Source organism: Cydia splendana, chromosome 14, assembly GCF_910591565.1.
Source record: "Cydia splendana chromosome 14, ilCydSple1.2, whole genome shotgun sequence".
Lineage (NCBI taxonomy): Eukaryota > Metazoa > Arthropoda > Insecta > Lepidoptera > Tortricidae > Cydia > Cydia splendana.
In genome coordinates, this window is record NC_085973.1 from 7,451,940 (window position 1) to 7,479,048 (window position 27,109).

The 27,109-nt window shown below is 38.8% G+C and overlaps 1 protein-coding gene across 2 annotated transcripts; it reads right to left on the reverse strand.

The window, feature by feature from the left end:
* Positions 1–109: 109 nt before the first annotated feature.
* LOC134797149 (protein regulator of cytokinesis 1-like) lies at positions 110–14,799 on the reverse strand. Of its 2 annotated transcripts, XM_063769397.1 has the most exons (14): positions 14,573–14,799; positions 14,211–14,410; positions 13,693–13,813; positions 12,921–13,150; positions 12,583–12,731; positions 11,785–11,952; positions 11,044–11,216; positions 10,137–10,284; positions 9,614–9,742; positions 5,906–6,042; positions 4,556–4,663; positions 3,350–3,494; positions 1,133–1,255; positions 110–792 (listed from the first exon to the last, which is right to left on the reverse strand). In XM_063769397.1, the coding sequence occupies exons 1-14, from the start codon at positions 14,605–14,607 to the stop codon at positions 376–378; spliced, it is 2,283 nt and encodes a 760-aa protein (XP_063625467.1). In that variant the 5' UTR covers positions 14,608–14,799; the 3' UTR covers positions 110–375. The 2 variants fall into 2 exon arrangements, with proteins under 2 accessions (XP_063625467.1, XP_063625468.1); XM_063769398.1 differs by lacking the exon at positions 14,211–14,410 and having other exon boundaries at positions 14,573–14,625.
* Between the last annotated feature and the right edge of the window lie 12,310 nt (positions 14,800–27,109).

Here is a 27,109-nt window from a genome sequence, read left to right on the forward strand (position 1 = left end):
TAATCTATAATCCGAAATACAAACAATTCAAAGTCAAAAGTAAAACGACACAAAATTAAACATTATAACTAACTTAATTGGACTCATAAACAAATTAAACTTCTCATAATTAAACACGCAAAATTATGTTAATATTAAATTATTTTAAAATTAAAAAGAGATTCAAATATTTACATCAAACATTAGTCAAGAAATATACGTATAAAATTATCACCATCTACAACTCTATATAGTGCTAAAATAATTACGACGTGCAGACGCCATTTCTATAGTTAAATTCAGTACAAAATTATATGTGTAGACATGCTCACTGCCATCGTATCCAATAAATACACAGTTACTTTGTGTATTTTAGGATGGAATATTAACAGTATTTTAAACAAAAGGCTTAGGAGTTCTCACTAGACCCGTCTGTGTTTTGGATCGTAACATATTGCTGGGGGTGTTCTTGTAAGCCATGTTGTTGTTGGAATTCGTTCTATGAATGTTCTGCTTGGCGGCGCTGAGCGGCGCGCGGGGGGTAGCGAAGCCATCATTATTCAATTTTAAAGCTGATCTAGTAAGTCTCGTGGGAGTGTACATAAGATTAGTCTTAGGTGTTAAAGGAACAGCGTGTTGCCTATTTTCCTTTCCCGTTTTTGGGGTCATGGGCGTCGATTTGGTTGGACTTTTTTTTTGATAGTTGGGGGAGTTTATCTCCTCGATAGCGTCGCACACGATCATGGGGACAACGTTGTCTGGGGGCTTCGGCACCATGGAACTGCGGCCTATTTTCTTCTCATCGATGTCTTCCTGAAAGACGAAATAAAGTTTTATTACAATCTGTTATTTACGATATTTCAAGGAATGTAAACATACAAAGACGTTATCATGACAGTCATTCAGCCAGTGAATTGATACAACAGGTTACTATGATTGGCTAAATCTATGGTATTAACTCATTCGCTGGCAGAACGAACCAAGACATCTTTACAATTTTGAAAATATAATAACAGTGGAGACCTGCCCGCAAGATTTTCGCTGTCAAATAAAACACATTTGTTTAAGAAAAAACGTTTAAACATGATTAATAACCCAATAGCAGATAAACGATTGTATGTAGTTTTGTCAGAATTCTTATTTTAAATGTTACCTTGAAATCAGTGTATGAAGTGAGCTGTGTGGTTTCCATAAGCGGGTTCTTTTTCGCATGCTCGGCCACGGTGTCGCTCCGGCCGGTTGAGCGCCGCCCGCCGCTGCGTCGCTTGCCGACGGACTGGTGTGAAGCAAACCCCGTTAGAGATAGTAGTTATACACTACACATCCAGCCACCCGAAGGATTAATGAACGAACATTCATGAGGTGCGTGAGACTTGAGACTATGCGAAGTAGTGGTAAAACTGGGTTAAGGGCTTAACCGGCGTCCATAAATATATTTCCTGATGCAAAGGCTGGCCATCGCAATCAAACGCGGCAACTCAGCGAGCGTGATGGGCACCTTTGGATCGGGGGCAACCCGGGACGGGTTTCAGTAGGTAGTTTATTTTATACATATTTAGTTTATATTTATATTTTTAGTTTTTTATAATTCGTTTTAAATATTTTTACTTATTTATTTATAAGCTTTTATCACAGTTTTGGTGACTGTTACGTTCACAAGAATAACGGTTAATGTCAGAGACCATGTTTCGTCTCAAATCGGAAAGTTCGGTGCCTTTAGTCAGTGAATTTTAAGGTACTAGTTGAAATGAATTATATTTGTTATATTGTAGGAACAACGATTGAGCTAGCAATGATACTCTTAGAAATAGGAAAGGAGCAAACATACGCAAAAATACTACAACATAGTATCGGTGACAAAGATAAAGTTTGAATAAGCTGCAGGGATCGGTCGTATAATCGTAGTATTAAGAGGATCCAACCCGCGATGTGACAGAGAATGCAAACACATTACTTAGGTATTTTCTTGACGCATGCAAGTTTCGTCAAAAATGTCTAAAACAACTATTTTTTATTGATTATTAGATAAAACAGTGTAGAAGTTAGTGGTTACACACACAAATTAGTGGTTGATTAGTAAAATATCAAAGGCCACACCAACACACCAGAAGTAGGCTTAGTTATGTGTTAGTTAATGTAATAAAAAAATGTTAGAAAACGAAAACAATCTTGTTAAAACATGCGCAAGTTAACGGGCGAAGCACAAATTTTGCAGGCAGGTACACACGTATAACATTAACAGTAGGTTTACATTGACTAGCTCAACCAACTGAACTGATGTAATATTACGGAAATAGGTTAGGATGGTATTCCACTTGTCCAAATTCTTGGTTTTAGAGGATATAACCAAACGGAGTAGCCATTAACAGGCGTTCCCTCTGTCGAAAATAGGCGGCTTATGGTCATACACATTGTATGGACTGACGTTTATCTGACATGGCTGTTTTTACGTTACGTATACATTTGACGTACCCCTCCCCTGCAAAAACGGCAGACTGTTTTGTACCGAAAATTAGAGACAAGGCGTCTCCGCTTGGTTATATCCTCTAAGTTCTAGGTCCAATGTCATTGCGTCTCACTAAACAAAATGTGAAACGCAAATACACATTGGGCAGATTGGATGGATTGGACATACCATCCTTACGTATATTAATATGTTATTGTATAATATGAAAAAAAGTAAACAAACGAGTATCGACAATGTAAGTAGTCAATGTAAACCTATGTTAAACCAACACCATCATCACTTGATCACACACAAACTGCAGATTTATTTAACTCGATATTTTTTACTAAATGTAACGTTTTCAGACAAAAGGTACCATCATGGTACAGTCAACTGTAAAAATATGGGTGGACATATCATCTCAAAAATATGTCACATAGCTCTTATGCCAGCGAATTAAGAACTATGGGACATATTTTTGAGTAAGTTGTGTGCACCCAAATTTTTACACTTGAGTGTACCATATTGACGTTTCTCTATAATGGCGAATTGTAATCGCATCGTTATGGCTGTAAAGCCTTATTAACGAGCGACATTAAGATTACCTTTTGCTCGAAAACGGAACAAATAGCGTTAAGGCCCCGTAGGTTCGTGTTCTCTCTCACTGAGCGTTAGCGTGAGGGAGATGGAGTGCGTGTTCGGGACCGCGGACGAGATGGTTTTGAATTTAAATTTGTTGTAAGATTTAACAAAAAAAGTAATCGATGAGTTTCCTCAAAAATAAATTTTCGCATTTTTAGAAGCTACTTCATACATTCATACTTTTAGCTTTTGTGCATAAATTGTTACATATGTTTGTAATTTTTCTCCACTCTCTGAACCAACGGCACCTTAATGATTTCGGCTGTAAAGTTGTAGACATACCGAGCGCTTGTGCTTGAGAATGCTGCCGTTCGCTTTGGGCGCCTTGGGGACCTCGGCTCCGTAGTCCAGCTTCCTCTTGACGGTGGCGCCGTGGTTCTCCGCCTTCGCCACTATGGCCTTCGTGGCTAGTCGGCCGCTGACTCGTCTGTAATACAATCCAGGGTGAATATAGCCATGGATAAACAAATAAGTCACACTAGATGCAGTGGACCAACTTACATAGTAGCAGTGGCTTTAAAAGGGGGTGGAGAAGTGAAGCAATGGTTTTAAAGAGTAGAGCGACGCGCATGTAACACTCCTTGAGTTGCAGGCGTTCATAAGCTACGGTGACCGCTTACCATTAGGCGGGCCGTATGCTTGTTATTGGACAGATGGAATACCACCCTTAGTTTGATCTATAATTCTATATACAATACACACATCGCAGAACTTGAGGGTTGAAAAAAAAAACCACCCGTATTTAGAAAGTCTATGATCGGGTCTAACTAATAATATTTCGATGGCAGTCCGTCGTCAATCACTTCTGCGTACGCTATGTACGCGCGCGAATCATTGCCTCACTTATAGTGAAGCTAGTAAAATGGATTCATTAGCAGTCTAGTACTACATGTCAATAAAATTGAAATACGTATTTAGCAACTACTTAATAACTCGCTGAACATACAGTATTACTCATTCCTTTTACGATATTACAAAATGCAATAAAACTACTGACATAGCTACTAATTTGGTGTAAGACTTGCCTCGAGCCGCGTCGTTACGAATGCATTTATTGGCCGTTAGCGAACTGAAATTGGCAACAAGGAATGAGAAATACTACAAGAAATAGACAAAAATACATATTTGAACGATTCACATGTATGTTTTTATTTTATTAACTCATTGTTTTATCGTTACGTAATGTAACTATTATATTACCTAGTTTACTTGTCGAATACGTAATTTGTGTAAGCAGCTGATGTAACAAAAAAAAAATGGCTGACAAATGTCAACGATACTTTTTTTTTAAAGTGAGTATAGGCCGCTCATCGCTCGAAAAGATGACACCATACCTTTGGCCTAATGCTCGTGTAGATGGCGACTCTTTTTGATATTTAACAAATTAAACACATTCAGTGAAAGACCAAGGAAGGATCGGTCGGTATCGGCCGATATATTATTGCTCTCTGTGACGAGTTTAAATGGCAGTAAAAAAATGTACGTTACCTCTTAACAGTAGAAATAGCGGATCTTTTCAACGCGGACAGATTATGAGTGAGCGCCGACACGGCCTTGGTGGCGCTGCCGGTGATCAGCTGGCGCTTCGACGCCGGCCTACGGGGTGAGAGAACTGTTTGTAGTCAGATGGTCTATTCTGCTCTTCATTATCAAGTTTATGCAATACAATAGTAAATATCATTTATTTCAGTATAAGTTCACAGTTATTCAAGACATACAGAGAAAAAAAGACATAACATACAGTCATACACTGTAACTATACTGAAACAGGTGAATCAATATGCATACAAGTTTGATTGTCAAAGGCAAATGAATGATTAGTATTTACTCAGTTCTTACTTTATGTTGCATTCTAAATTACATTTTAGGTAGAAATATGATACGATCAGGCCCCAATTTCACATCGGTGACAGGTGCGACGAATTGTAAAATCATTGTTGCTGACGTCACAGGCATCCATGGGCTACGATTACCACTTACCATCGGGCGGGCCGTACTCCTGTTTGCCACCATCATTGTATTATTTAAAAAAACTTTATTATATCGGATAAAAACAGATATTTCTCCTGCGAGGTTTCTGACAATTGTCAAAGATTTAGAAGAATTGTAGGTAATTCTTGACAGGTAATGAGTTATATGTCGGAATTTCGTGACAATTGTAGTGTTTCTTGTGACAATTGTCAGAAACCTCGCAGGAGAAATATCTGTTTTTATCCGATATAATAAAGTTTTTTTTAATAATACAATGATGGTGGCAAACAGGAATACGGCCCGCCCGATGGTAAGCGGTAACCGTAGCCCATGGATGCCTGTGACGTCAGCAACAGTGATTTTACAATTCGTCGCACCTGTCACGTTGGTGAAACAGGGGCCAGATGTTTATACCTAAACAAGTGCTAGAAATTTGAACCCCTGAATTATTTAGAACACGGTTTCATTTCAAAATATCTGGCAAACACCGCGAAGAATGGCTGAACATTTTAAGTGACTATTTGTGGTCTTCAAGGTCTACTCCTTGAGACGTTTTCTGTTCACTATGATTTGGGATCATTGGATTTTTATTCATGGTTAAAGGTCAGAATCGCAAGTGACTTCTCTGGCGCCGCTTTTATCTTCTGGTGTTGCGAAATTATGCCTAGGTATTTAATGTCAGATGGACCATGTGCTCTTTTATACACAAATAACGTGGTCGTGCACGCAAAGGGACGTCAAGTTGTGTCAACCCTAATAATTGCTCGGAGCAATGCTGAGCCGAACGGAGCCGAGTTTGCCCGAAGTCAGGAGTTTCGCACCCCTGGCCACAGGAAGAAATAGAAAAGGTAAGATGATGATGATTACCTGTTCCTCTCAGCGGTGAGCGCGAGCTGCGCGGCGGTGCGGTTGCGCTTGCCGAGCGGCGACGTGGCGAGCGAGCGGAACAGCGGCGTGGTGGGCGTCAGCGCCTGCTTGCGCGCAGATAGCTTGTTGTGACGCTCCTGAACATTGTATGAGCAAATCTATTAGGAACTTCTCCACTACATGATGTTTGAATTGAACTGAAGTTTGTGATGCTTGTATTTCAAGAGGTTACGGCGTTATGGTATTGATATAATACTTATTTTATGATTTACAGTTACTTTAAGTGTTATGTTTTATTTAAAAAAAAACGTTTAATATCAAAATATCTTCTTAAACTGCTGTCAATTTATTCAATTCTGAATGCCACTAAGTCGGTAGGCGTATTTTTAACCGACTTCAATTTCATAGAAGGAGGAGGTTCTGTATTCGGTTGTGGCAATTTTTTTTTTTTTCTATGTACGTTCACCGATTACTCCGACATCCGTAGTCCGATTTGAGTAATTCTTTTTTTGTTTGAAAGGAGCTACCTCCGAGTTGGTCCCATTTTAATTTGGTTCTGTTCTGATGATGGGATCCATGAGGAATTGAGGGAACTCCTCAATTTTTAAAGGCACATGCATGGTGTTTTGGGCGTTTTCTTAAGCAACTCGAGCATTTTCTCTCGAAAACCACTAATTTGATGAAGTAGACCTGATGATGATGATTATTTTGATGATAATGATGATGATTTCTTTAAATGTAAATATGTTCAGCGATTACTCTGGCACCTGTGATCCGATTTGAGTAATTCTTTTTTTGTTTGGAAGAAGTTACCTCCAAGGTGTTTCCGTATTATTTTTGGTTCTGGTCTGATGATGGAATCCATGAGGAATTGAGGGAACTCCTCAATTTTTAAAGGCACGTGTTAAGTGATTTCGGGGTTTTCTAAAGTAACTCGAGCATTTGCTTCCGAAAACCACCAATCTGATGTACTGCAACTGTAGCCTTACCACGAGTTTGACATTGACATATTCGCTAACGTCTTATGCATCTAAATGTAACTTTTTATGCATCTCGCTCACACTAAGGTTAGTACGAGCGAGATGCATAGGAAGTAAGTTACACACATGCTAGCGAATATATCAGATCGGGGGTTAGGGTTAGGAGTTAAGGGGTCAGAGATTAACGGGTCGGGGAATGGCGGTTGAAGGGTTGCTGGTTCAGGATCGAGGGGTTCCTGGATCAGGGGTTGATGTGCTGTGAGGTTGAGTGATCGGGGGGCTGAGGGATTGGGTCAGTGGCGGGGCGGGCGGATGGATTTAGTTGACAGGAATTATAATTTCCCAGACGGACTCGAGACAATTCCTGGTTCAGGGTCGAGGGGTTCCTGGATCAGGGGTTGATGCGCTGTGAGGTTGAGTGATCGGGGCGTTGAGGGATTGGGCCAGTGCCGGGGCGGAGGATGGATTTAGTGTAGTAGTGACAGGAATTATAATTTCCCAGACGGACTCGAGAAAATTCCTGATTACATACATATTTATTAAAGTAATAGGTACACGAATTTAGTGTTAAACATGATCTTGTTTTTCATTCATGCGTCGCGCTCTTAACAATGCGTTAAAACTAAAAATGGAAAAATAAAAACTTTTTACAAAAAAAAGCAAACCGACTTCAAAAAGGATGAAATAAAATATTATCCTTTTTGAAGTCTATGCGTTACCAACTGATATGTTTGAAGTCGGTGCCAAGCCAAGTAGTAACAATACCAGTCAAAATAATCAGCTTTATAGCTATAAATCCCATTAGAACTGCACTAATAACTATTACAAATGTGTAAGTAATTTTGTCTGCCTCTTTGTCGCCTTTTCATGGCTAAACAACTGAACCGCTTTAGGTGAAATTTGGCAAGAAGGTAAATTTCTTAAATTGTTTTATATTTTGAAGTGTAGTCCTCTGGATAAGGGACGGCAAATTACTCAGTCCCAATCTCACACTTGCGTGCTATAGACTGTTCGAGCATTAGTAAGAAATGCTCTTTAAAAAAACCGACGAAAAAAAAATGCATTGGATTTCCACTAATGTGCCGACAAACATGGTACAGACTGCGCCAAGAAGGTTTGATCGTGTGTTCTGAGGTGTGTTCTTAGATACAATCGACGTCAAAGATATATTTACACTTTTGCACCTTACTCCTTTGTAATAAGGCGAAAAGTGTAAACATATTTTTAACGTCGACTGTACCTACAGAAAGTACGTTCATTGTCGTCGTGTAAGGCAATCCAACGTAGGTACATCCTTATCGAATCGCACCAAAATCATGGTATGCTTCCAAATTTGGCTTGGCACCGACTTCAAACATATCAGTTGGTAACGCATAGACTTCAAAAACGATAATATTTTTTTTGATCCTTTTTGAAGTCGGTTTGCTTTTTTTTGTAAAAAGTTTTTATAACACATTCGACACCGCGTACCCGACTCTCGGGCACTCGTAAACTTTACTCAGATGCCGGCATACCCGCTAGTCGGGCAAGAGCTATAAACCTACACGCGACGCCGAAGTGCCCGACAGGCGGGCAAGCATTGCATCTTCACTACCTCAGGGCTGCCACTGCCACTAACAGAAAAAATTGTAAGTCTTCTGATTATTATGTGGTCGAAAAGTTGGTACAGTTGATTATTATATTTTATTACTTCACTTTGTATTTTTATTTACTTTACCTAATGCGATTACAAAATAAAAATTCTTATTAGTTGGTTACGTGAAATTGCATACACGGGTATGTATCAATAGGACTTAGAATTTTCGTAAATCGTACAACCTAATTTGTGTTTACGAATATTTAGTAAGTATAGGTATACATCTATTTCATGAGTACTCATAGGATGATTTTTGTGAAACAAAATTCGGAGAAAAATAAACCAAGAAATTCAACTAAGTACCTAACAACATTCTAACTTCTAAGCGGCAGTTCTCAGAAAAAGACAATAGGTCAGTCATCATAAACCAGCACTGCACTGCAACTGCGTGGAAGCAAAACGTAACAAGTAGCTTTGAATAGTTACGATAATTAGTACGTTCGTACACATACAATAAAGTCGCAACTTCTTTGACAAAAGAATGTAGTTACTGTGATCATACACTTAACCCTGGAGATGTTGTTTACCATCACTTATCTATTTGAAGTTTGCGACCCGGGTTTTTTTTTTCAACCCGGTCTCGGTGTAAAATTGCAATCGGAGCCATTCCGTAATGGTTTGTGATGTGCTTCGGACGTTGTTGTGTTGTGTTAATTTTCATTTTGACGACTCGGCTTGTTTTTTGGACAACTGTGATTTCTGCTTTCTTACTGGACTTTGTGGTTTTGCCTGTTGATGATTTGGCTTTGTGTGATTTTATTCATTTCCTACTGTCCCACTGAATGCATTGTGATAATTGATAAAACGGGGAGCCTAAACAGATGAGACAGCAGATTTAATTTTATCCACGTACTTATACGAAAGTTACTTGGCACAGCCCCGAGCGTCCGCCGCTTGCCCGACTAGCGGGTTCGCGGCGTGCGGCATTGAGTTGCACGTCGTTGCCCGACTAGCGAGTACTGTCGGTTTCTGGGGTATTGTTTGAAATTTTGCCTGGTTGCGAAAGTGTTAACATCATCTTGGAAAACCCTTGTGAACCCTAGCTCCACATAAATATTTCGAAAAAGTTTTTTTATTGTTCAAATAACTTACAACTTTTCTAGACTCCTTTTCGTCCTCGATAAGCTGCAGTAGAGACACTCCGTCCACGGTGAAGGTGCTGCCAGTTTTCGTCTCGTACTCTGTTACTACTTCGCGGAGTTGGGCCTCAATTTTCGGGAGCTAAAAATAGAAAATGACAGTAATACATAGCTATAATCATAGAATTTACAGGACTTCTCATTTATACCATCGGAATATGCAATAACGTATGTAACTAATACCTACATACATAGTTTTAAATTATGTATTGTTTTTTTTTTTCAAAGATTAGGTACAATTGTTTTATCTGATAATTCCAGGATAATTTTATTGAATTACTAAAGTGGCCGAATACAATAATTACATATCTTCATAAAATCACACAAGTAAGAAGATAAGATAATCCATATTCTGGCCAACTATTCCCATCACTAAAAAGGCGGCAATTTTGAAATTCTCGTTTAGCTGGGTTTCACTGACATGCATAAATCATTGGTCAAACTACAGATTTTGTATATAGTGTCATGTGACTTACATTCATTTCAATAGCTTTCCTCTCCTTTTCCTCTCTAAGCAGATTCCCCCCGCGGTTGTGGTAGCGGCCCGGCTCGGAGGCGCGCGCGTCTAGTTCGGCTTGCTTCAGCCAGAGGTTCTTGCGGGTCACCACCAACTCGAAAATGTGCCTTTTGACCAAACAATCATGTCATGAGGAGTCTGAATAATAAGGAAATCAAGGGGTAACTATATTTAAACGTGATATATGTTGCGGCAAAATGTACGCTCTTATTAGGATAGGACGCATTCACTGCCAGGTCTGCCAGCCCTACGCTCGTGGCCAATTACGTGGCTTATTATCCGCTTTGTAGCGAATGGCACCGCGAACAGAGAACCCGCCTTGTGGGTCACTGGCACTGAATGTATTGAGGTTTCCAGAGAGTAAATTTCTGCACTTTTCATTTATTAGTACACAAAACTCCTAAGTGGTTAATATTAGGATGAGCCTTTATTAAGTTACTTCCGACTTTAATAATAATGTAACTGCTAGGCGGCACCCTAGGTTAGGTTAAGTTAGGTTTTTTATAATGTGTTTATATGTATATTTAATTGTTTTGTAAGTATTTTTATATTTTTTTAATATTCATATTATAAATAACCTAACTTGAGACGAAAAATAAATAAAGAAAAAAATGTAACTGCACAATGTGAAAATACTACAATAGCCGTGTATCTACAGATGTAGTGCGTAATTGTTTTCCATCGTATTTTCTCGGAAACGTTCGTATTTGTCATGCTACTTCAGTCAACTTCAGTACTGTTTGTTCCGAGACTGACTGAAATAGCAACACACATTCGTACGTTTCCGTAATACGATGGAAAATAATTATGCACTACATCTGTATACGCTTTTTTTTATGTTCAAATAAATAAAATGAATAGCTTACTTGTGCTCATTGTAGTATTTAGTAATCTTATCCAGATACATCTCGTGCAACGTGAGGGTGTCTTCAGTGAAGATGTCCTGGTAGTAGTGGACGAACTCTTCTCGCTGCCGGCTCGAGTACATGATGTTGTCCCACATGAGCTTGATCTTCGTGCGCATGTTCGCTACGAACACCTGAGTAAAAACAGTATGAGCGTTACGGCTCGACCACGACATTAGGCGACTGACGACGGCGGCAGCGTGGGAACGAAAGTTCCGATCGCTATGTCTCGCTCCAACCTATGGTTAACGCTGCCGCCGTCGCAAGTCGCCTAAAATCGTCAAAGTCAAAGTCGAAAATCATCGAAAATCGATGACGTAATTTATGGACAGCCCCTAGGTAGAAGAAGAATTTCTCAGACCTAACCAGCAGTTACGAAAATTATGGACATCCATGTTCGTAAAAATAATTGATGAGCGGCGGGGCATAAAGATGCTAGAGTGGCGACTATAAACTAAGGGTATTCAACTTTTAACCAAATTTGAGACGCAAATAGACTCTAAGGAAGGCGTCTAACAAGTTAGTCAGAGGATCTGGTTAAGATTGTAGCGAACTGTTACGAGGCCAGGTCACGACCCGTTGTTGGGGGATCCTTACGAGAGGCCTATGATAAGCAGTGACTGGATATATTTAATCACACAAACGGGTCCACCGCCACAGTGACTGGATATCTTACGGCTGATATGATGATGATTTATCTACCTGAATCTTCTGCCTCTTGATCTGCTCGCAGCGCTTGATCTCCTCCTTGATGGCAGCTTCGGTGGCAGGATGGCAGCCGGGGTGCGCTTGCAGGAAGTTGTCTCTGTATATCTGGTCTTCATCCAAACACTCCCACAGTTTGGACAGACGCTCGCGCAGTTCTAATACCTAAGGGGCAGTAAAAAAAACTGTAAATTCCCCTCTAGTTTAATATAAATCTCAAGGAGACTTTGGTGAAACTTGATTTTTAGTAATCAAGTCGAACCAGTGCAAGATCATTTGAGAAGCAATCCACGGGCTGTCCCGTACAAACGCATTTTATTTCCTGTGTTGCGACTTTTTTCGGCATTTAAATCAGGGGATTATTTTTCTGGGCTTATTTTTGACCATTTGTTATAGAAAAAGCAACTCGTCAGAAAATTCGTGTTAGTACGGGACAAAGGTGACAATTTCATGGAATGCTCCTTGATTAGGTACATGATAAATGTTTTGCGAAGAGATCTCACATTGGCCTCTCTTTTTTAAATGCACAGAAAATGAAGGGAGAGTGAGTATGTATAGTAGCAGTTATTAAGTTGTCTGAATAACTAACAAGTAACATGCGGACTTCTTAAAAAGTTAACTATTCAACCAGCGATTTTAAAAAGATAAACTTCAGTGCCTTACAATGCTCCTTATGGTCCATAATTATAGATAGTAGTCAACCAAAATTATAGGTTGTTGATTTTTTGGATCTTGCAGTATGACTAGTAAATATTTACTCTATCATTGTAAAAATACCCCATCCACACAACTTACCCGGTTGTTGGTCTGGTCATACTTCTCCTGCAAATCCTGCCGCAGCTTGGCCAGACGGTCCATGTTCAGATCTGTCACCTTGAAGTCCACAGACAGAGAGCTGACCACCACATGCTCAAACTTGCTCTGTGGTCTGATTTGGAGTTTGTCTGGAAATGGAAAACATTTTGATATTTGAATCCCTTCGATCCCTTACTTTGGGTTTCTTGGAGCAAATTTAGGGTTATTGACAACTAACAAAAACCATATTTTGACACAAAGCAAAAAGTTTGACATATTTTAAAAATAACTTTAATCTAGCAATAGCTTGTCACAAAAAGTGAGAGTAAAAATCATACCCATGATATCCTTAATTTCAATCTGCGTGTGCAGGAAGATCTCAGATCGCTTGTCTCTCTCTGACTGCAGCACTTCGAGATGGTTCCTCAACTTGTCCAACTCGTCTTGGGGTGGGAGTGGGATGTCCTGCAGCTCATGGAAGGTGACTCCCAGTTTCTCCGTCAGGTCATGCTGCCATTCCAGCAGGCGATTGATTTCAGTGCGCCGCTGCTCCATCTGTTCTCTATATCTGTGACATAGTTTTGGTCAGTATGGTCACAGTCTATAAAACAATACAGTCAAAGCCGTAGACATCGTGCAGGGTGCGAAGGGTGGGTCGCGCGCACCCGAGCTGCATACATCACCATTGTTAGTAGCTCGGTACTACTTACAAGGCTAGGGTGGCTTATTTGAAATGTGCAGTATTTTGGGCAGTTGGGTAAAAGTTTGTGACAAAGCTACTGTGTTCTAGTGCGATGTCGGCATTTACACAAACATCAAACATTCTAACAAACTGTGCTAATATTAACAAGAGTAGTTGACCAACCCTAGTATGATTAATAAGCTTGGTAGAGATTTATAGAACAAACTTTGAGAAGAGGCACTATAAAATATCTGTAGTTAAACAATACCTATTTCTATAATAATAATAAGCCTTTTTATTCTAACCTTCTCTGTTTGGTATGAGTACTAGAGATGTTCTTTTTAGTTATAATATGTCTTGAAGCTCAGTTAGCCTCTTGGTAAGCAAATATTTCTACATGATGTTAATAATCATTCATGTTCACTTACCCCATAATCTGGTCTTCCAGCTCTTTCTTATACTCAAACAGCATCATGTCATCCTTGTACTCTATAATACTGATGTCAACAGACAGGTACTGGCTCAATTTCTTGGTCTCATCTTTTAATTCTGGAACCATAAATAATTATGTTATATTTTATTCTGCCGCATTTAGAATAAGAGCAGTAACTCGTTTTGAAATGTCATTCAATTGTATACTTTGTACTTATATATGTTCTACAATTGAAAGAGATTTCAAAATGAGTGACTGCTGTTATGCTAAGTGTGACAGTATTATACTATTAAGCATTATTAGATTAGTAATTTTAGTCATCCTAATCAAACTTGAAATAACACTTGAAAGTTGACGAAGAAACTTCATAAAGGCGAATAACTTGTAATACAAGCTAAAGTATCTTTTTAAAAATTGGAGTTTATAGAGAATTACGCTTACTTATAACTTACAAGCTTTCAAATATTAAACCCACCTAAGGTTAACAGTAGGATTACTAAAATAATTATTTACCTTCAACTTGTTGTTGCATGGTCTTAAGTTTCTGTTTAGTCTCATCCAACACATCACTGTGGAGGTCCTTCTCAATCTGCACCAGCTTGTATATGTTGTTGACTTTCACGTCATACTCCACACCGACGTGGGACCAGTTCAGCCATAGTTGCTGCATCAGGTGACGGACGTTTCGGGATACTTCCTCTGTGACGCCATCGCTGGATAAATGAAAGTTTGTAATGACAAACTGTGTTTAGGCGCGGTTTAGCAAAAGCTAATATAAAGTAACTTTTAGGGCCACTGTGACAAATCATACCGACAAGGCATGGTGTTTTATTAACGTAACGTGTTATTTATGTATTTTCCGGTAAAATACTTACAATAATTTGTATACGTCGTCCGTTAATGCAATCATTGTGAAGGTTTCTATCAATAATAAACTATCATCCGTCTTCACGTACACACCACAGCACAAATTTTATAGATTACAACAAACAACAATGTATATAGATTTAATTAACCACAATTATATTCTTATTAAATTAAGACGCACAAAACATTGAAACACTGATTTACCAAAGCACGAATGAAATGACGAACGTTGCTTGTGGTTTTTTGAAATACAAACGTTACAAAATGAAACCGTTTGATGGGTGCTGTGATTGGTTGGTATTAAAGCGCTTCGTTCGGAAACGCGTCAAACCATAAACAATAAGTGTAAAAGTTTTGTTTTTATGTATAGTCTGTCAAGCCATTTTTGTCAGTAGAAAAAAGCGGTAAAGTTAAAATATATATATAGGCGCGAAGGGTTATCGTCCCATACAAAGTTTGAATTTCGCATTTTTTTCTACTGACTAAGTGGTTTGACGGACTATAGTCTCGCTCTCACTTAAAGAAAGAGATAATAAAAGATATCTGTTTCTGGCTCTCACTGGGTGCGGCGACTGCGGCGTATCAAGATCGCAGTGCGATGCGGTAGTGTGTTACGGCTATAAAAAAAACAAGAATCCCGTTTAAAAGTTTAAAGAGCAAAAATACTGCTGTCTACTGTCGTTACTTTCAAATTTTCAAAATGGAGATTTAATGGAGATAGAGAGTTTTCAACTTTTCATTCTTGGAGCAAATTCGTGATTTGTTTGAGTTTTGTGTTGTGTTGTTGTTGCAAGATGTGATTAAATTATAAATAAAGTTTATGAAGGAAAATCAGTAAGGGCTGAAGGCGTCGATTACTAAGGATTTGTAATATAAGTAAACATTCATTATGGTTGTGCCGTATTGGTGCCGTATTATTAAAATACTCTTCGGGTTTAGGTAAGTTCGTGTTGTTATATTTCTATATCCAGACGACGCTTTTGTAAATTACAGGGTCGCGTTTTATAAACATGTGAACTCTAGGTAGTTAGGTACTAGGTATGTTGCAACATGTTGTTTACTAGTTACAAACCTGTTGCAGGCCTTTGTCACGAACACAGACATTTTTTTATAATTAATAATTTGACGATAATAAATAATAAATAATAAATAATATAATAAAATTGTTTATTCATTATAAGTGTTAGGTTACATTGTACAGGGTTGGTACCTCTTTTTAAGTAAACAGATACTTGTATTAAGAGGCACCGCTCTTCCTTAGTTGCTAAGTGAACAATAATAAATTATTTCATGAATAAAATTAAAAGAAATAATATTAACATTTCAGTGAATAACAAAAGTAGTTAGAGATAATTTAAATTTAAACTGAAATTAATGAGCGAATGTGTGTGTGTGTGTGCGCGCGCGCGTGTGTGTGTGTGTGTGTGTGCGTGTGTGTGCGAATGTGTGTCTGTGTATTTAGATATCAAAAACATTATGGATTAAGTTTTCAATATCATGATAGCTTTTAAATTTTAGCCAATTTGTTATGATTTTTTTGCATTCGTAATATGATAATGGATATATATTTAAATCTTTATTAATAGAATTATATAGTTTAACGGATTTACAAACGAATTGTCTACTAGCATACGTTGTGTTTATTTGAACTGTTGGAATTAAATTGTTTCTTCTCCTTCTATTATGTGTGTTTGGTGTATATGGTACGGTCTTGTGTAATTTTAAGGTCGTAAATAATATGTACAGTTTTCTGACAGATAATACATTAGAAAGATTATATAACTCTATGGTAGGAAATCTAAACGGCTTGAAATTCATAACTTTAAGCAATGATCTCTGGGCTCTTTCGAGTTCTAAAAATTTGGTTTTTGTAGCACCCCCCCAGACCGGTATACAGTAACTTATGACTGATTGGACAAGGGTTACATATATTTGTTTGAGAAGTTGTGAGGTACAAATGTGTCTTAGGTTTTTAAAGACCCATACAAGTTTCCTGATACGGCTCATGAGCAGCTCTATGTGCAAATGCCATGTTAGGCGTTGGTCCACTAGTATCCCTAGATACTTAGTATTTTCAACTTTATTTATAGTAGAGCATGTACAGTTTTGCGTATTGTTGTTGCATGTGTGGATTTTTATATTAAAATGGTGATCTGGTTGTGTACTATTGTAGTTCGTAAAGCAAATATAGTTTGTTTTAGATGTATTTAACGTAAGAAGTCGAGAGCGCAGCCAGCAGGCAACTTCTGACAGACCTTGTTCTGCAGAATGCTTCACGTCTTCCCAAGTGTCTCCAGTGAAGACAATGGCAGTGTCGTCAGCATAAGAAAAAATGTGTCCGTTTTTAATATACATATTACATAACTGGTTTATATAGATTAAAAATAGGGTCGGCCCAAGGACACTCCCCTGTGGTACACCAAAACAAGACTTTCCATATCTGCTCAATCAACATCTAAACATCACTATAAATAATATAATATATAACAGAACACATTATTTTAAAATAAAGCGCCGTATTTTTATGCTTAGCAACAATTTATTATCTGCGTAACTTGACTCGTTTATAACTTGAAGGAGTATAGAGCTGTGATAAACTCGAAAGCTTTAAGGCCTAGACAGGCGTGGCTCACTCCGCGATTACGTCGCTTTGCTACAGGTAGCTAAAAGTACATCCGTTCGGCCCCAATTTTGAGGTTTGCCATAAGCCGCGCGTGGCGCTGTCGCCACCTAGCGGCCATATCTGTGCTGATCGTAACAGACGCGTTTTGTTAGAGAGTGAGTCTTCTGTACCTAGTACTATTATTTATTCTGTGGCGTAGACAAGAAGTATTAATATAGACTACAGACGGACTGCAACTCGACTGCAATTTGTTAGGGAACTGCACACCGACTGCACGCCAACTGCAACGTCGGCGACGTCGGCGTGCAGTGACCATACAAGTTGCAGTCGGGTTGCATTCAGTTTGTACTGTGCGTGGTAGATTTAATTGCTGGGACGTACCAAACATGGAAACATGTACCTAAATGCACTATAAAAGTTGCGTGTAAAGGTTGCGGACTATGGTACTTAGTCGATTAAATTTTTTCTTTTGCTCTAAGAGTAGAAGTTTGAAGTAGGTACCAGGGAAAACAATTACAATCCGATTTAAAATCTGATTTGCAAGACCGAAGTGATCCCATAAGTGTTCCGTGAACAAAGTTTTGTACGGAACACTAAAAAGAGGTGGTTACCTATCAATTCGACCGTATAATTTTTTTAAGCCCCAAGAATCTTCAACAACCCTTTGTGCGCTGCCCTCACAGCCCTTATCGAACGTTTTCCTGTAATCTTGATCATTCGTTGTTTCACTTTCACGAGTAATAAACAGAGGGTCTACCGCGAACCACGTTCGACATGTTGCCTCTCTGTCGTACTTGTAATTTGTACGCAAGTGTGACAGGGAGGCAACACGTCGAACGTGGTTCGCGGTATGCCCTCAGGGGCGGCTTTTGGCCAATGAGAGTAATACGATGATACCGGGCACCGCCATAGCAAGGGCGCCAAGTTATTAGAAGAACTCACGGTCGCCACAGGGAAACTCCGTCCGTGCTTTAAGGTCCATTGTGATGAGAGGCTACGTCCCATTGCCTGTAGGTCTTTTGTTAGATTGCTAGACTATGACTTATAATTTTAGCGGCACGTTAATATCTTATCGGTACCAAGGATATTACACAAATATGCCGCGACGGCAATGAACAATTAACCAAACTTCCTTAGGAGATGGAAATTGCATACATTCGCTTCCACTGATGACATCTTTAGGACGTGACCACTTACTGCCAATGCTAGAAGCCAGTTGCAAAAGGTAAGACGTTTTATTTTTAAGGATATTTGAAAATAATAAACGCATTCACGATAGCCAATTTCGTGAACAACAAGAAGTTAGTGAAATAACCGGGGAACTATACAATCAAATCTTAAATGCTACAAATCGGGCAGGGCTTACCGTACGTCGCTTTAACCTAATCTCCCGTCACGAGTTGGACATTTCACTGCTGTTGCGATGAAAGCTACATAGGTATGTGGCAAGAAGTTGCAAGCCATTTTGCTCCACTTCAATATCTGTTTAGCGTCCGCGTACGCTACATTTGATCGCCAAGTACCTACTACAACGAGTAGGCATAACGTTCTCCTATAGTCTGACAAAAAAGAGTAGAAATTAAAAAGTGGCAATGCTGTAGTGTCGTCCCGTTTTCTTATTCAGATTGATTTGAAATTGACGACTACAGTATTGGCACTTTTTAATTTCTACTCTTTTTTTGACAGACTTTACATTGTCACTGCTAAGTCGATGCAAACGCATAGTGTAGACGGGCTCTACTTATTCATCCGTTTGATTACATTAGTTATACATACACGGTTTTAAGAAAAGTATTTACTGTATCTTTGAGCGAAACACTTGAGTCGAAAGTTGAAACTCATAATATGAAAATACGTGGCCACGTTACGACCTGTAATTCTGACACACAGACCAACCCCTATAGACCGAGCTTATAGGACGACTCGCGGTCACCGCCCGTATGGTGTATAGGTCAAATATAAGATTGTTCGCGCGCCGCTCCGATCAGTTGCGCCCAAGGTTACGACCTGTTAGCAGTGTGCACGAGTCTAAGAAAATAAATCGTAAACTATTGAATTCATTGGGAAATCATGGGATATTGCAGCGTAAAATGGTGTGGCAAGTCATCTAAGACATCTACATACGAAACAGATGGAAAAACATCCCACAGGAAAGTCAAATTCATTATTTCATTGAATAATGTTTCTTGTCCGCGGGGTTCATTTTATACTGGTCGGAAGCAGAGGCGAAGTATGTCCGTCCCTTTTCGTCAACTTGAAAATGCAATGCGCTATCCCTTTCCCTTTCGACTAGTGATGTGACGATGATGGTTTTTCAGTTGCGGAAACTTGCTCGTGCTTCGTCATACCGTATTGTACCATTTTAGACATAATATATAGGTAACATGTCGTGTAAGTTTTTTAGAATCTTCTAGGCCAGCGGAGCAGTTAGGCCGCATGTCACGAGATGGACCTGATGATGAACTTCAAAGAAGCACGAGGGAACTCGGTGTTGGTTTGTGATAGACATATGTTGTATGGGTTATTTAGAATCCTCTAGGTGAGCAGTTAGGTCTCATGTCACGAGATGGACCTGATGATGAACTCCAAAGAAGTGCGAGGGAACTCGGTGTTGGTTTGTGATAGACATAGGTTGTATGGATTTTGAGAATCCTCTAGGTAAGCAGTTAGGTCTCATGTCACGAGATGGACCTGATGATGAACTTCAAAGAAGTGCGAGGGAACTCGGTGTTGGTTTGTGATAGACATATGTTGTATGGGTTTTTTAGAATCCTCTAGGTGAGCAGTTAGGTCTCATGTCACGAGATGGACCTGATGATGAACTTCAAAGAAGTTCGAGGGAACTCGGTGTTGGTTTGTGATAGACATATGTTGTATGGTTTTTTTAGAATCCTCTAGGTGAGCAGTTAGGTCTCATGTCACGAGATGGACCTGATGATGAACTTCAAAGAAGTGCGAGAGAACTCGGAGTTGATTTGTAATAGGCATATGTTATTGGTCCATTTGAATATGTTTTCAATACAACCTTCAATGACCTTAATAAAACGGACAAAAGAAAATAATTGTATGAGATTTTGGCGACACTTTTTTCTCGTATCGAAAGAGATTGCGATTCTGAGTGGAAATAATATAAAAATTCTAAACTTTAAAATTCATGTTCTGGGTACTTTAAACAGAAATGCCCTAATATGTTAAGTAAAAATTTCAGGTACATTATTAAATTACTTAATGAAATATTAAATTAATCAATATAATTATTAAGTAAGTTTACTCTAAGTATAACTACTTGTAACAATTTTACCACAATAAATTTCGATATCACTGGTAGCAGTACCCACTACCCACTACCTGTAATGAACATGTCCCATCCCTACACTTACACGTGTCAGCGCGCCATGTTTGAAACGACCAATTGCAACGCCGTGAGCACCCCTCCCGCACCTCACAGTTTGGTGATTTGCGTCGGGAACAAAATGCCCAATATTAGGTTTCTAGAGGCGGTGTTCTGTGTTCTGACGAGTCGAATTGGTCCCCAGTTTTCACGCATGTTATAATAATATTACTTATTCTGTGCGTGAAAATCACGTGATGTAGGTATGTCGCAATCAGATGCAGGCCATTTCACTCCACTTCAATACATACTTTCATTAGTAGCCGTATACAATACAATGGTAGATCGCGATTTTAAATGGTCTGTATAGCCCGCGAGGTAAATTGACCGTAGAAAAAATAATTTAGTCGACGTGATCTACGGCTAAAAAAAGGAGTAAAATGACCAAGCTGACAATACTCGTAAGTCCAACATAGGCCTAGACACTTTAAAGTTACCCGTCGTTGCCCAATCATGTTGCTCCGCACGCGCTAAACACTTCATTAATCACGTACGTTCGACATGTGATGTGACCGCCAATTACTAACATTAAGTACCTATTACTTGAGCGTCACCCAACCGAGTCAACCTGTATTACCCCTTTACCACAAAAGGACGTAAGTCTCACCAATCTGTTTAAGACTTACACCGTTTCGGGCGCTAGAAAAGTAACATAGTAACATTCTTCGCGGGCTAACCAGTGCCTGAACTTATTAGAGTGTCCAACTCCAGAATCACGTAACGGATTACGCTTTAATCTGATTTATTGAGGGTACTGTGATTGGTGGAAAAGAAAGAATATTATGCTATAGAGGCGCAATGTACGATGTTACTCGTTTCATTGTGATGACAAGAACTGCACAGTACAGCCCCCGTAGCACGGTCGCATATCTAACGCTTGTCACCATGCCTGTCACGTTCTAACAAGTATGTAAGTGCGAAAGGGACGCGCATAGTGATAGACGATAAAAATGGAACCGTGCTGCGCCCGCAGATGTATAGGTAGTGCATAATTATTTTCCATCGTATTTTCACGGAAACGTACGAACGTGTCTTGCTATTTCAGTCAGTCTCGGTATAAAAAGTACTGAGGTTGACTGAAGTAGCATGACAAATACGAAAGTTTCCGAGAAAATACGAAGGAAAACAATTATGCATTACATTCTGTACTACAGATTTTTGTAGCGTGTGGTCGACACTGATATTAAGAATTCGAAAGAGTAATTTACCTAACTTCTGCAGGTGTGTATTAATTAAGATTAACGCTTTATGATAGAGGTCTAATACTTCTTATAAGTTAAAGTTACGTTTTCTTCACATCTGATACGACGCAACCCGACCCCTCGACGCGATTATTAGTGTTCCGTACAAAACTTTGTCCACGGAACACTTATGGGATGGGATGACTTTGTTTTCATCTTAGTAAGTTTATAAGTATGAATATTATGGTCGTTCCCATTCCCATACGAACGACACCAATGCAACACCATAACTATAAAATAGTATGTGGAAACATTTGGTCATAAAATGTTTAACGACATCAATGCAGCGTCGCTTCTACTTCTCATTTATTGGGCGCAATAAACGTTCAAACCCTGTCTGTATTGTCATCGCTTAAGCGAATCAAGTACTTATATGTTTCACCAATATAGAGTGATCTACAGACTCATAACATCTACAAGTAATAGGGTATTTAACTGTATTTAAAATAATTTATTTTATACCATGCATGAAATAAAGCATCAGAAGATAATAGAGAAGCGTAGACAGCAGTTATTTTTAGACACAATTTCTATTTTAAAACCCGTATAAAAAGATTAAGAGTAGGTAAATGATCGTGACGTCACATGCTAGTGTTTCATATAAATTTCATAGTAGCAAAATCGTTTTGACAGTTCGAAAAAAGAAACTAATTTGACTAGTAGGTAGTCAAATACCCTATTGGCAAGTGCCATAGAAGGTAGGACTAGGATCGTATAGGAGTGGTATACGCGTGCCTCCGTGAGGGACAAAACATACGCAAATGCGACACTGTGATTGGTCGAATTCATTCCCACCCCACCATAGTCCATACTAAAAAACGGTGGGGAACAAATATATTTGAGACTGTGACAAGGACAAACAATAACAGCTCTTTCGCTGCTACTCCTACTGAAAGATACATAAGACTATTCTGTTCGGTCACTTCTCCCCACCCTCATGCCAGATCTAGTTTACTAGATTCATGGCAAGCGCTCTTATACTGGATCCCAAGATAAAGTTGCCTACGATTGGCAGTTGGAACAACGCCCCAGGCCAGTATTATGTCATCTGCATATCGTCAAGTAAAATGAACCAGATTGGTTAATCATTCAAGCCGCACGCTGGCGGAGAAAGGTGGAACTACATGATATGATTAGAATATGGCTGATTAGCGGTTGTAGTTCTAGACATTGTCACTTTTATCACTGGACTGACAAGATAATAAATGTGAGAACGTTTATGCTAATAGAGATATTAGAATGCCACTTGTCTTTATTAATGAAATGTCGCATGATATAGATAGGATAACAAAAATGTATAGGTATTTTAGCGTTACTAGTTAAAAAGACGATTTTAATGTGCACCAGCTGCGAAAATCCATACCCACTTTATTAATGAATTCCATCCATAAATTGGGTATGCAGTTGCACGATGCTTTAGCGGCGATAGCGGCCACTTAATATAAATTACTTCTTTTGTTTTAAGTACCTAAGTTTAAAACAACGTGTTTTGTAATTACATTATACGGCTATAATAACATTATAATAAAGTATCTCCATTTTTCCTGTGGCGAAAATCCAGACCGTCTATCCTTACTATTTCGTGATGATTTCGTGAATACCTATTCAAAAACGTTACTTAATACCGTTTAAAATTTATCAGCACCCAAATCTCGCACGCACCTTGCATAAGACATCGACGCGCATCAACCGCAATTTGTGAATTTGCCAACTTAACGCGTAAAACCAACATAAAAGTTAAAACTAATGAATCAAAAGCAAGGTCAATCGTGCAACCGGTTCGAATTCAAGATCAGTACATCAATCATGTGCATTTCTCACATAAATCATCTTATTTGCAAACAGATAAGACTTTGCCGCAGCAAGCGAATGAGTTACCGATCGATTCGATCGAATGAGTTTCATCGTTTGTATACTATGACAAGGTTCCACAGCGGTTTATGATATAAAATGATTTACTATAATTATGTATTATCATCATACGTTTTAAGCTTACATAACTGTTGCTTGCAATGGCCGTTGAACGTTATGTCGTAGTTTTTAGGGTTCCATACCCAAAGGGTAAAACGGGACCCTATTACTAAGACTCCGCTGTCCGTCCGTCCGTCCGTCCGTCTGTTTGTCACCAGGCTGTATCTCACGAGCCGTGATAGCTAGACAGTTGAAATTTTCACAGATCATCATCTGTGAAAATTTCAACTGACCCCGCCCGACGTTGCTTAACTTCGGTCAAAAATCACGTTTGTTGTATGGGAGCCCCCTTAAATCTTTATTTTATTCTGTTTTTATTATTTCATTTAATTCAGCTGTCTAGCTATCACAGATCACGAGATACAGCCTGGTGACAGACGGACGGACGGACAGCGGAGTCTTAGTAATAGGGTCCCGTTTTACCCTTTGGGTACGGAACCCTAAAAATGACAATATGAAATAATCCGTTATCATAGCTCTTGACTGTACCAACTTTGTAAACCAATACCTACTACAGATGTTATGTAGTGCATAATTGTTTTCCATCGTATTTTCTCGGAAACGTTCGTACCTATTTGTCATGTCAGTACTTTTTGTAACGAGACTGACTGAAATAGCAAGACGTTCGTACGTTTCCGTAAAAATACGATGGAAAATAATTATGCACTACATTTGTACTGTATAGCTGTACTACTCACGCGCAGAAGGTACTTAACGTCAATAATTTTCTAAATGGCCATTAGCTAGTTTCGAAATAAATGCTACCTATCGAAAGTGTTCTAAATTCATAACGCAATTTCAAAAAGGTAAAAATAATAGTTGGGCCTGCAAATTTCAAAACAGCCAAAGTCGTTATGGAATTCATAATATATTTGGTCGTTATTTAATTAGCGGTTTGAATTGTTTGATTGATTTGGGCGATGACTCAGCCAAAAAACTCGACCGCTTACTTTAAGTTATTAAGCTCAATATTGTATGATGACAATTAAATAGTGGCCAGTCATATATTAAATAAGTATAAAATCTAGTTCGCATTTGAATTTCATAGCATTGCCCGTAAAAAACTATGCGGTTGTGATTTCTTTGATTGCGTGATAATTTGAGTCGCATAATTATTTTTTTTCAAAAATTCCTGAAATGTTTAATGGATTAGTACCTATTATGTAAAATATCGATATCTGTCACCTAAAAGCACTTGTTCATTATTTAGAGTGATATGTTGAAGTTTGAAATTGCTATGATTAATTGATTACTTATTGCCAAATTGCATTATCAGGGGGGCAATTTTTGAATTTCGATCGCTTGATTTCGTCACTCGAAAATCGGCGGAAAACGGCGAAATGCTAATTTTGAAATACGAGCGATAGAAATTGGGAACCTAGTGGTACTGACCACTCGTTTTCAATTCTATTAGTGGAATTTAAATGCCTAGTAGTGGAGATATTATTGAGCGGTATCGAGCGGTCGAAATTCAAAAATTGGCCCCGAGACGGCATCCAAAGAAGAAATATCAGAATTCAGAGGGCCCACAGCGAAAATAAATTTTCGTTACCTGTCTCTCTATGACTTGCATGTTCGAGCGATAGCAAGGCAGATAACGATTTTTCGCAGTAGGCGCTCTATCGCATAAGCGCATACCTATCACTTTGAATTTAATGTTTTTTTTTGCAGCTATCTACGAATAAACACTCTTTGTAGATACATCAGCTGGTCACTGTATGGTAATGGTTATGGTCGAACAGTAGACAGGAAAGTGTGGTAAAACCAACTCGTATTTGCGTTAATGTAAGGCGATGAAAGATTCCAATAAACGACTGTTTTGCATACCTCTGTGTCCAAACGTCATAAATATGCGTGCAGCTATGAACCATGAAATGTAAATGAAGCATTTTATTTCAGCACGTTTTCATACATCGCAGTGGCGAGGCGTTTATAAAACTCCATTCCCACAGGCCTGCTTAATGTGAGACGATTGAGCTAATCATACTTAGACCGGGAGATAGTGACACATTTTACTGGGTCATTTGTACCAGTATGGCGGTTCGTCAGGGGTCTAAGCATGTAATGAAGGAAAGAAAATGCTATGACCATAGCGCTGGTACCGGCGGCCCAATCGCGTGGGCGTTAGTCGAACGTGTCGGATAAAATACGAGTGTCGAACGATTTGTACCACAAAAATCCTCGTATTATTCGATAGTCCATAAAAAAGAAGTAGGCGGTAGCGTAATGCCATACTTCTCCGGTGTGACTTACAGCCCGCCATACTGAGGCGAACACGTTAATTAAAAAAAAACAATTCAACCATTTGTACCAAGCTAATTTTTGCACGGGTGATCATCGTCGAGCAGCCATTCATGGACATCACCATGCCATACTTTTCGGATGGTTCCAAATGCCCGCCATACCGCCGCAAGGAAGTTAATTTTTTTTTTTTTGCTAAACGATTTGTACCAGTATTGCATTTAAATTTTTGGAGAGTATTTGATAAAATGTGACCGTTATTATAATTGCCATACTTATAGTAGGGGGAAAAAGTGCTGCCATACTTGAAAAACTTATTTAATCGACACGTTTCAAAAATACGACTATACAATACGTAAAATAATTTTTTACAGCATGGCATCATCATATTCTGTTTGATTGGATACAATTATACCTAAAAATAAATTATTCCGGATTATAACTACGGGGCGTACGACTGTGAGACTTAAGCCAAGACTTAAAAAATAAAAAAAAAATTGACGATTTGTACCAGTATGGCATTTGGATTTTTGGAAATTATATGATGCAATGTGACCATTATTATATTTGCCATACTTCTAATAGGGGGAGAAAGGGGCACCATACTTGAAATAAAAAAAAAATATTGTACACATTTGCCACCTCCTACAGGTATGGCATTATGAAATTTCCATTTATGATCACACAGAAAGTCTTGAAAAAAAATTACAAGGTGGTACAAATCGTTTAGCAATAAAAAAAAAATTAACTCCTTTGCGGCGGTATGGCGGCCATTTGGAACCATCCGAAAAGTATGGCATGGTGATGTCCATGAATGGCTGCTCGACGATGATCACCTGTGCAAAAATTAGCTTGGTACAAATGGTTGAATTGTTTTTTTTTAATTAACGTGTTCGCCTCAGTATGGCGGGCTGTAAGTCACACCGGAGAAGTATGGCATTACGCTACCGCCTACTTCTTTTTTATGGACTATCGAATAATACGAGGATTTTTGTGGTACAAATCGTTCGACACTCGTATTTTATCCGACACGTTCGACTAACGCCCACGCGATTGGGCCGCCGGTACCAGCGCTATG

Coding starts and splice junctions, on each gene's coding strand:
- LOC134797149 (XM_063769397.1), bottom strand. CDS start 14,607: ATGATTGCATTAACGGACGACGTATACAAATTATT. Junction 10,285..11,043: donor AAATACTACAATGAGCACAA/GTAAGCTATTCA, acceptor TTTGGTCAAAAG/GCACATTTTCGAGTTGGTGG. Junction 793..1,132: donor CTTCATACACTGATTTCAAG/GTAACATTTAAA, acceptor TTCGTCTTTCAG/GAAGACATCGATGAGAAGAA.